General features: G+C 40.9%; 1 protein-coding gene across 3 annotated transcripts; it reads right to left on the reverse strand.

The window, feature by feature from the left end:
* Window positions 1–720: 720 nt before the first annotated feature.
* clic1 (chloride intracellular channel 1) lies at window positions 721–8,654 on the reverse strand. 3 transcript variants are annotated; one of them, XM_077006066.1, is made up of 7 exons: window positions 8,338–8,654; window positions 8,006–8,086; window positions 6,815–6,924; window positions 6,283–6,408; window positions 5,961–6,067; window positions 4,461–4,642; window positions 721–4,239 (listed from the first exon to the last, which is right to left on the reverse strand). In XM_077006066.1, the coding sequence occupies exons 2-7, from the start codon at window positions 8,045–8,047 to the stop codon at window positions 4,078–4,080; spliced, it is 729 nt and encodes a 242-aa protein (XP_076862181.1). In that variant the 5' UTR covers window positions 8,048–8,086; window positions 8,338–8,654; the 3' UTR covers window positions 721–4,077. The 3 variants fall into 3 exon arrangements, with proteins under 3 accessions (XP_076862181.1, XP_076862180.1, XP_076862179.1); XM_077006065.1 differs by having other exon boundaries at window positions 8,161–8,654; XM_077006064.1 differs by having other exon boundaries at window positions 8,006–8,653.
* Between the last annotated feature and the right edge of the window lie 2,853 nt (window positions 8,655–11,507).

An 11,507-nucleotide genomic window follows, 5' to 3' on the forward strand; every position in this document is an offset into this window, starting at 1 on the left:
GAGGGGAAGCCGCGAGACTGCTGCACAACGCCGAACACGCAGACGAATACAAAGAGCGACCATAACAAAGACCGACAACGGAGGGCAAAACACGAAGGTTTAAATACGTACAGTAACGAGGGGGAAATAAGACGCGCAAAACAAGGCAACCTAACAAGGGGCGTGATAACGACGACAACCAACTACAAACAGCAGATTTGCACACAGCGGACCGCACCAAGGGAGACCATACAGATACAGGGGTGTGTGTCCTGTACTGCTACAATTGATTAATAATTGTAAGAATGTAAATGTAAAATGAAGTTGCATTACATATTTTTCTCCGATTTGTCTGCTGTACTACTTTACTGTAGCAACGGGCGCTAGTGTGAAACCAAATAATGTCACTGCTTATGTTCCAGACATTTGTGATTTAAGTTCTGACTGATGTACGCCACATGAATTAAGCGTTCATGTAGCATTTCTCATGGTAGCTTAACGTATATATCTACACGCAATGTATCGAAGGATTTATCTTGAACGATTGTGTTAACCTTGCAACCTTTAAAATTAAACCGACTTCTATCTATAACCCTTGTGAGGACCTAGGTCCGGGTCCCCACGATGCACCCACGTAGTTGACTAGGTTAACTGGTTGTAGTCCTCAGCTGTACAGCAAAACAATCCCGTTTATTTAGGCAAACTGAAACATCATCCATGAAAAAAAAGAATCGCACTAGATATTTCACATACGTTTTTATTGAGACCTATTTGTTTTTTAATGGACAACTGCATTCAAATGTATGATGTCTTTGCTTTAGGTGCAAGAGCTGCCTTAGGTTATGAATAAAGATGCAGTTTTAATTGAGGATGAGAATGAAGAGGAGAGACAAAAACAGTAGTAAAAGAAAAGGAACATGACAGGTACAATGCATATGGACTGAAAGCCATGGAAATGTTAAGGGGTGTGTGGTGGGTGATTCATTTCATGACTGTAGCAAACTGCGTTTGCTTTCTGGTGTGTAACTCACAGCAAATCTTCAACTCACAATGTTTTATGCATGGTTCTCAGGCTCTGATTACAGAATGCAACACAGTCAAACTACTGCATTGGCACTGGACAGAAACATACCATCCATTACAGTTGAATAAAAAGCAAGATATTTACACTGAAATAATAACCAAGAATTAAATGGAAGTATCTGACATTTCAGTTTCTTAGACAGAAAGGATTTTGTAATTACGCACTATAGTAAATAAACAGACACAAACCATAAAATAGCAATAATATATCTAATCACTAAAATCAACTTCATGTTTATTATGGGTCCATTAACACATATAACGTATGTGTTTTGTCCTTGTATTTGTCTGACTTTACATTTTCCCTATGGTAAAATATTGAAATGTATGTATTATGTGTGATATGTATTTAATCTATGGACTAATTCCACAGGGTCAGACTATAAGAAAAGGTGATGTGGATGAGGGGGTTGTCTAATTAAACTAGTACTTTAAATAAAAGATTCAATCAAGCAATGGAAAAAACGTACACTCTCTGTTGGCATGTCTGCACTGTTTGGCTAGTGTGTTAAGTATTTTTATATTTTAATTGCCTGGCAACTCTCTCTGTCCAAGTACATTTGCTGAAGCTGGACAGAACCAGCATTCCTAGATTGCACTTTGTTTTAGCTCCTGTGTTTCTGCTGAAAATATTTAACAGGAGATACACTTATTTTTACTTTTAATACCTACGTCCATTGGTATTTGATTATGACTGATTGGTGTGATCCAGTAGCAGATCATACACTGTACATAACCTACACCATCATCTGAAAACAAGATGCCAAATGAGAGAGTTTGAACTTTTCAGCTCTCAGATTTATCTTAATTTGGCCTCCATGCTAGTTGTGGTGAGAAACGGTGAAGTTTGGAATAGTAGGTAATGGATAAGAGCTCATAAGATGTTTTAAACATTAAAATGAAAGCAAATACAAAATTATATTCAATCTCAACTCTTAGAGATGATGACCTCAAGACTTAGATTTAAGATTACTATAGATACAAAGGAATTTGACATGGGATTACCCTTTGTTTTCTCTTGTGGTCTGGGAAGAGCAATTCCGTACTGATATGCGTAACACACTATTGTCCACCAACACAACACTTAAACCCGCAAAGAGACGTCCCCCACACCATACTGCCCCTCCTCTACTCACACCGCCATTCAGACTTTCAAGCCGCAATAAGAAATTGCTGAAACAGGAAAGACAGGTTTTTCCGTTACATCTCAACAATAGGTGTGAACAGCAGTGACCACATTAAGAGACGTGGTACTGTATACATTTCCACCCTTACAAATGTGGATGCTGGCCAGCTTGGGAAAATGATCCGTTAGTCCTAACATAATCTTTCAAAGCAACCTCTTAACGCCACCTCTCCTGTCTGTACACGTGACCGCTACTTGACACCTTCAAAATGTGTGCTTTAGCAGTTGCTGGTATCAATCAGTGCATTCTGTGGTCTGCTTCCACTGAGAAGGAAGGTAAGTGAGTAATGTGACAGAACCAGCTCGCCTCCTGTGGGTGTGGAGAGAGCTGTGTGTGTGTGAATGAGGTTGGCAGACGCGGCTGGGCAGAATATCAAAGAGAACGCCCGCCCAGTACTTTGCTACCCCTCAGGCAGCAGAGGCAAGCGGACGAGAGTGCCACCCTCCTCCCCAAGGTTTCTACCACGCGCTGCCTGCTCGAACCCCGAGATCCCACATGCAGGCATGGCTGGAGGCTGTGCTTACGCATTACATCATTTCACACAGCAATCTGGCTAAACGATATAGACGGGAGGGCCGTGAGGAGAGTCAGAGTTGCTTAAGGCTGTAGCAACCTCACCCAGGACAAGCAGCATCCCTGGGAGTGTTGTTTGGTCACAGGCATGCACTCTAAAGACATGGCTGGGCAGAATTTCATTTGAAGAACCGAAAGAGGAAAGAACAAAGGGCCTGAGGCAACTGCATCCTGTTGGCAAACGCCCAAGCGCTGAGCCCATCTGAACACTGACCTGAGGTCAGACATCTGCTGGAATCCACATGCTGAGTTCAGAGGAAGCTGATGTCAGAACAGACCTCCAAACCGTTCTAATATGTGCTGTCTATGACACACACAGCCTAGTGAGATGGGGAAGTAAAACTGACAGACTGCCTACGCTGTTTCAAATGAAGAAGCCCAGTGTTTTGAATGGTGCATGCATTCACATGCACGGACACTTGCTCTTATTTGGAAAGGCTTCTTGGACTTGTGTGTGCGTGTGCATGTTTGTGAATGTGTTTCAAACTACCCGGGTTCTAGAATGCAGTTAGGCATGAGAACAGAAGTGATGGCTCGTGTCCAAACAGAATGAAACACAATGACCAAATTCTCATTGACAAAGAGCCAGTTATTTTTTCAGGGAAATACATACCGATAAACAAAAACAAGTGAACGAAACTGGGACGTTGACGTATCAGAATAGGTGTGAAAGTGTAAGCTAGGCAACTGGAACAAGGAGGGAAGGTGTGTGTTTAACAGCTCAGCCACTTTTAAGAAGTGTGACACAGATGATTCAGGCTTTGTCACTATGGCACAAATTGGTCTCCTGTGCCGGAAAAATACTCGAAACGTCAGTGATCTGCTTGTTAAAGGAATGGTTAGCAATATTTTTCAAAATCTCAGAAAACATCCCAAGCAGATTGGTGACTGGCTGCTGTGCTGTGTGTCCTAGCTGGATTCCTGTTATCTGGCTGTGACTGAACAGGTTAAAGGCTCAGACCACAGCCTGGGCCCATACACCTCTATGGCTACACTCACTCACTGCACAGTCAGCACAATATGCACACAATATGCCAAATGTAATCCTCCCCTTCAACAGCTCTCAACATGGATATGTCTTATATGCATATAAAAAAGATTTTATGTGATTATATACAGGTGTGTGTGTGTATATCATTCTTACTTGCCTCTTCTTACCTAACTACCTAACCATATGTTGTCCATCTATGTATCTAGCAAGCATATACCTGTTTTGTGTGTGTGTATGTGTGTGCATGCACATGTCTTCTGTCTCCTACTTGAGTGTTTTTACAACAGATGCATAAGCAACATGGATCTCGTTATCGCTCGGACAGGTGGAAGAGAACTCCTCCCGCGCATATGCAGCATCCAGGTATCGCCATAGCGACAAAAGAGTGCGAGGGATGGAGAAATCCCGATACTTCAGACAGACCACCTGAATGTCAGAGGAGAGAAAGAAAGAGATGCAGATAGAGAGAGAGAGGGAGGAGATAGAGAGATGGGAGAGAGTAAAAGATGGGAGAGAGAGAGAGGTTGTGTGAGAGCTAATGATAAAGTGAGACCTACGTACAGGAATCCTTTTGTGTCTTCCCTTACTCATGGTTAGCTCATGGTTATCCTACTTAGCTACAATGAACAAACAGGACATTTAGCTACCTTGACTATGTGTAATTTAGGCAGTAGGTTGCAGTCAGCCAGCGTGAGTTCCTGGCCATCAAGGAAAGGGCGGGTTGACGTGGCGACATCTTCAGCGCTGTTCTCATCAATCTCATCAGGTAGAGGGGTGCTCAGGTAATCGTCCAGTTTCTTCAAAGCCTTCAACAAACCTTTTTCCAGGTCTGCGCACACACACACACACACGCACGCACGCACACGCACAGAGTGCAGATTGCTACATATTACAATATATATTTTTCTTTTTATCTTTGCTTCTTTTTAATGGTTTTTTTTATATGTTCTGTAAAGCACTTTGAGTTGCATGTATGTATGAAAGGTGCTATACAAACAAAGATTATTATTATTATTATTATTAATATTTGCTGACCACCAAACAAAAGTGATAACCAAGTTTTTAACCAAGGTTTTCCTTCCTATTCCTTTCGTCTAATAGACCAGTAATGTGATGACCCAATGCTGATCTTATATATCCTATAATGATTCAATGTGGATCACTTACAAAATGAGTAAATTAATAAATAAATATGGGCCGTTCACCCAGAGATTTATACTCCAACTATTTCTGTAATCTGAAACTCAAAACCAATTTCAACTGAGGTTTTTGTTGAAACGTTGAGTGTTCAAAACCACGTGGCGCCTACATGATAATTAAGTTCTTTGGGATGGGCCAATCTTATCTGATAATAATACTGCATATTCACTTGCTGTGCACAATTGGTCATATACTGTATAGCTGATGTAATGCCAAACAACAGTGTGTAGCATTCTGACACCTAATCCTAATCTTAATCAGTTGTTTTGTGATTGAACAAGACAACCACTGCGTTTCCATTCAGACTTTTTGCAAATGTTTTGTTCATATCTTATGAGGGTGTGCAGAGGTGACAGGATTTTTTATCTAACTACCAACATCTGGGCTTTATAGAGAGTGAACTGCCACGCAACATGGCGGCTATCATTTGGAAGATCTCGGCTGAATTAACAGCTGTCAGCCGATCTTAGATGGATGATGTATGGAATCCGTAGTAATATGTACCATTGTACTGTACTCTAGCTATTAACAGTAAATCGTTATTACTGTGACTGTAGCTAAAGCTATTACTGCAGCTTTCAGCTATTAGTATTACTGTAGCTATTTCTATTACTGTAGCTGTACTGTTACTGCAGCTACAACTATTACTACCACTATAACTACTACTGCAGCTATAGTTATTACTGTATCTATACTATTACTGTAGCTATATTATTACTGTAGCTATACTATTACTGTAGCTATTACTGTAACTGTAGCCATAACTATTATTAAAGCTATAGCTATTACTGCAGCTATTACTATAGCTATACCATTTCTGTAGCTAAACTATTACTGTAGCCATTACTATAAGTGTAGCTATTACTATTACTGTAGCTAATATTATTACTGTAGCTATTACTATTACTGTAGCCATTACTACAGGTGTAGCTATTGATATTACATACTGTCATTCATCCCAGGATTGGAGTTCTTGATGTAGGCAGAGAACTTGGAGAAGACGTCCATGCCAGCAGTATTGGACTCTGGGTTTCGAGAAGCCAGTCGAGGATACCTGAGGGGGGGGGGGGGGGGGAAGGGGTGTGTTGAGTAGGGGTTCAGTGTGGACCAGCAACCAAAGAATGGCCAGTGAGGGTTATGGAAAACGATGAAAGAGTATAAATCAGACAACAGTTTAGATAATCCAACAATGCACACCACTGAATGAAAAAAAACATGTTGGATGAATTGAGGATCAGACTTAAAGTTAAAGAATGAAGGGCTGAATACTTAGGAGGAGAAAGGTGCTCCTCCAGGAACTCCTCAATTTTGTTGGTGTCTGTCTTCACTTCTCTTCCAAACAGCAGAAACGGAGGCTGGGCCCCAGGGGCCAAGTCCTTCAGGACATCTGGCTTCCTGCAGAGAGAGAGAGAGAGAGAGAGAGAGAGAGAGAGAGAGAGAGAGAGAGAGAGAGAGAGAGAGAGAGAGAGAGAGAGAGAGAGAGAGAGAGAGAGAGAGAGAGAGAGAGAGAGAGAGAGAGAGAGAGAGAGAGAGAGAGAGAGAGAGAGAGAGAGAGAGAGAGAGAGAGAGAGAGAGAGAGAGATGGACTGAGTTCATAAGGAGAGATAGATGTTATGCTCCGTGTTTCCAAAACAATGAGCAACAGCCAAAGTGAAAGAGAGTAGAAAATACAGAAGTACTAGTAGAGTATGCACCGGATAAGCATTTGTCTTTACTGAAATGGGCATTTACTGAACATGTTCTGCAACTTGGACCAAACCAGCCATGAAGCATGTATGAAGAAGATGAAAGATGAACAAACCTCTTCATATCCACCGTGGTGACGTTAAAGGTTACTCCTTTTAGCCAAAGTACCATGAAGAGTCTCTGGGAGAAGGGGCAGTTCCCAATACTCTGCCCGTCACTCCCTGCCTACACAAACACACGCGATGAAGATGTAATTACCTTCCAGATTAAAGCAAGTTTTATATATAATTTCACCGTCAAAGTATTCACAGGATACAAAACATTTGCAAACGTCGCCTTTAAGTAGTAATAGTGGTAAGAAAGTTGGAGTAAGAGATAAAGTAAACAGAGTAAGAACATTATAAAAAATAAGTGTCAGCTGTTAATTTAATTGGATCTTGAAAATCAGCTGCGCGTGTTACCAAAATATACAAATCATACGTTGCGTACACCATTAACTGTGTCTTTCTAAATCCGCATCAACGTGTAACCCAGACGCATGCATTAAAAAGGAGACCGTTGATCGGATGAAATCGTGGGATTGCGCTTCCGTTCGTGCTCGACGCTGTAGTATGTTATAACCATGGGGCGACTTGAGCGCAACATGTGAACAAAGTGCTCGCATTCACTCCTCTGGCCAACCTGAATCATCAGGCTGTGCCCGGAAATAAATGTAACTGGGCAGTGTGAGGACCTTGGTAAACAATGCTTGCTTTCATACTTTTGAGAGGGGGGAGAAAACCTTTACCACGTTTTACTGCATTTACCGTATGAGAATATGTACCTTCGATTCATACTATTCACTGTTCCTCTAAGGGACAACGCCCCGTATAGCTATGACTTTAGATGTTAGTCTTACAATAAGAAAGATCAGAATTCACATTTAACCGTTTGAATAAAAAAAACCTTTACGCGAATTAGGATATTTTAGGCCAGGTTTTCAGTCGCACCGCGAAGGCTCGTTATTATTGTAGTTTTTGATGCAGGCCTATGTATTACTCGTCCCGCTATAATGGACAGTTGCACCTTGCTCTTGTCTCACATAAGATGTATGTTACTTTATTCAGTCATTCAAATCACAAATTGAATCACGAAGCATTGTTTTTAATAGTTTGCTGTTGATAAGTTATTTAAAATTAAGTAAGCAGTGCTTTTAAGAGTATTGTTCTGGAATCAGGGTTGTGGTCTAATTATAGTCTGTTGTAGGCTGTTAGTAATGACTGCAGGATAAACCTTCTCTTCCTATTGTAATCGCGGGGCAACTTACCTTCACAAAGAGCTCGATCTCAGGTTGACTTCCGTCGCTCATGTTAATCTAGTTAGTCGTTGCGAATAAAAAACCAGAGTCCTAAGAAATAAACAGAAAAGTTGTGAAACACGTCGAGACGTCAGTTGATAACGCAGCTCCGATGTGGCGCTTACTTCTGGCTTAGTTTGTTTCCGATCTGAGTTAACTTCCGCTTAGTCTATTCGTCGTCCAGAACTGATCTGTTCGACCCAAATCTCTTTAAGCACACGATCCCGCCGACACGATGCTACACACTGAACTAAAGTGTCCGACTACACATGCTTTTGAAACACAGTCTTAACAGGACTAACCTCAACATGTCGTTTCACTCCTAAAGACCTGTATTGCAGTTTTAACATTTAACACGCCTACACTACGCACAGTGTCCTCCCTTTACGCTCAATTCAAATGACACTCGTCTCTCGGTTTCCTGACGATGGTAGGCCGAGAAGAGCTCCACTACATTTTTAAATCCCTGTAATGCCGACTGCAAAAGTAACTTTAGACTAACTGCAATCCGCCCAAGCAGCTTTCTTCCACGCAATACCGCAGAAGGTGCTGGAGGAGCGGGTGGCGCGCGACGCCTCGTAGACGGAACGTGAGCAGCGAGTTTCGCTGCTGAAACGCATGGGGCTCTATTTGGGAAGGAAGGTCTTGAAAAAAAACTGAACAGTTAACTTTTTAAAATGGAAACTACTTACTTCCATTGTGTTCTAAGTAAGGCGTCAGATAATACAGAATTACCTTTTCAATTCATATTATTAATTAAACAAAACGCGAAAAAACGTTGTAATTTGAAACAAGAAGGTGGGCAGAAGTAAAAAGTTGAAATTGCCACTTCAGTGGTACTGGTTTTAAAATTTCAACTCCTTATTTCAGTGTCACTAAGCACAAACTGCCATTGTGAATAGAGAGAGTTTAACGCAAACACAAATCTAGTGTAACATAGCCTAATATGCCTACTTTCATTAATGTACAAGACACCATATAGCCACTATTATAGCTACAACATACACTCAATCAGAATAAGACTTATCGTTTAAGTTTAAACATATACACAAAGTTACCTAAACAATTATATGCAAAAAATTATTAATTCTATTACTTGGTTACATTATTATTATGTATCAGGGTAGCCAACTCAATGAGCGTGAGACACACGCATTTGTCTTCACACGCTCACACGCCATACAGCCGATTTCTCACGCTGAAAAAATTCTAGTTTATTTATCTCTGATAGTTCTCTGAAAGTAGTTCGCCAACCACTGGCGATCGATCGATCGCGATATAATACTTAATTTGTGTCCATTTTACCCCCCCCCCCCCAACGCTAATAATTTACACAATTTTCCCCCAAAGATCAAATCTCACTCCAAGTGATCTTGAAAAGTTGGCAACCCTGTTATGTAGGTAATTATTATTATGTAGGTTAGGGTTAAATGGTGTGCTAGAGAAGTGTAGAAAAGAACCTATAACATGGGTGTTGGCTGTGTATCACTGGGACTGTCTTCTGCACCCATCCTAAATGACATCCCAGACTGTTTGAATATAGTCTGTGGGGTAATCCATCACCTACAGTGATATTGCCTACAGCACACAATTGGTGACTGACTAAATACTTATTTTCCCCACTGTATATCAAATTTCAAATCAAATCAAATTTTATTTATATAGCGCTTTTTACAACAGTTGTTGTCACAAAGCAGCTTTACAAGTGCCGAGTCCTAGCCCCCAGTGAGCAAGCCAAAGGCGACAGTGGCAAGGAAAAACTCCCTAATTTTTTGCATGAGGAAGAAACCTTGAGAGGAACCAAGACTCAGGGGGGGAGCCCATCCTCCTCTGGCCAACACCGGTCACCATGACAACAACAACAATATAGACAGAATGTAGACAGAATGTAAAAGATGCAATAATGTCCATTTAGACAGAATATAAAAGATGTAATAATGTCCATCATGGTGTAGGCATCCGGTTAGGCAGGAGGTGGCCGGCCAGGATGTATCGCTTGTCTCTCCTCATCTCATTATTCCTCAAGCAGGCGGGCAGCCATGTGGAGAAATGAAACAGGGAAAATTAGCTCTGTATGAGGACATGTACAGGACAGGTAAAATTATAAATATTTCTGGAGTGTGGCAGCAACTCCGGCACTAAGTTAAATTATTACAGCCTAGCTAAAAAAAGGCAGAACCAGAAGGTAACATAGGCTTGGGGGCATTCTGAGACAATGGCATCTGTCCACTGCACTGTCAACAAACTTGAGTGACCACGAGCAGTGACAGGATGACAGCACCAGCACTCCAGTCTACCATAAACTATATATATACTATATATACTATACTATATATATATATATATATATATATATATATATATATATATATATATATATATATATATATATATATAAATTCACTTATATATTAATTCACTTGGAAATTCTATCTTTTCATTTACTGACCTGAAAGCATTGCTGTTTTTATACCCAGACATTTCTACAAATTTCTACAAAACATTTACAGTGATATGAACTGACTTGGGGGGGGGGGGGGGGGGTAACATGCGGGCAGCTCATTAATCTAAGTTGGTCTGACTAGACTGGGTTTGTCTGATTAGACTGGACTTGTCTGATTAGTCTAGATTTTACTGATTAAACTGGGTTTGTCTGATTAGTCTGGGTTTGTTTGCCTCAGAAAACATACATTTAGCTTCAATATAACAAATAATAGAGAAGCAATAACAAAGCCTGGTGTGGAGTAAAGCTGGAGTGTTGTGGTGTAGTAGAAGGAAGGTGGAGTCACTAAAAGGGAGGAGTTGAAGTGGTGACACACACTGGTTTTACGTGAGTTTTCCAGGCCGTCTGCCATGGTGAATGCTGTGGTTAGTGGTGTAAACGTTACTTAGAAACATAGAACCATTAACCCTCAGGCTCTCGGCAAGACATAGTGTGCAAAATGGTGGAACATTGCCCTTCTGTCCTTAAAGATTTGTTGTATAAAATCACACACAAGATGACTACAAGAGGTCATGGCAAAAGTAAAAGTGCTTTTGTCAGTCTGTCACACATCGCATGCCAGGAATATACTTATTTGCTGATTGAGATTTCTGTTTTGTCTGTATTTGCATGCTTAATTTGTTTGTCAGAGTTCATTAAGTATGTATATGTAGTACGTACCTGGCTGATTCATGGTACAGAACAATGTCGAGCTACACCCACCAGCACTGCTACCCTGAAGGGACACGTCATGAAGGAGGTTTAACATATTCACATTATGTTGCAGGAAACCAAACATTCCCAGTCATGCAGGGGGTGGATAAGTAATCCATGAGTCCTGCTCAGTCAGCCTTTAGTGATAAAGATCAGTGGGTGGGTACACTATAAAGCAGGTTGTAGTAGAGATGCCAGAGTTTCACAAAATGTATAAAAATATAACCACTTGTATTCAAAGAGGGATGAGATGTGAGGATTTTAAACATGGTGAAA

This window comes from Brachyhypopomus gauderio, chromosome 5 (assembly GCF_052324685.1).
Source record: "Brachyhypopomus gauderio isolate BG-103 chromosome 5, BGAUD_0.2, whole genome shotgun sequence".
In the NCBI taxonomy this organism is placed as follows: Eukaryota; Metazoa; Chordata; class Actinopteri; order Gymnotiformes; family Hypopomidae; genus Brachyhypopomus; species Brachyhypopomus gauderio.

Coding starts and splice junctions, on each gene's coding strand:
- clic1 (XM_077006066.1), bottom strand. CDS start 8,047: ATGAGCGACGGAAGTCAACCTGAGATCGAGCTCTTTGTGAAG. Junction 6,409..6,814: donor ACCACGGTGGATATGAAGAG/GTTTGTTCATCT, acceptor CTCTCTCTGCAG/GAAGCCAGATGTCCTGAAGG. Junction 4,643..5,960: donor CAATCCTGGGATGAATGACA/GTATGTAATATC, acceptor GTGTGTGCGCAG/ACCTGGAAAAAGGTTTGTTG.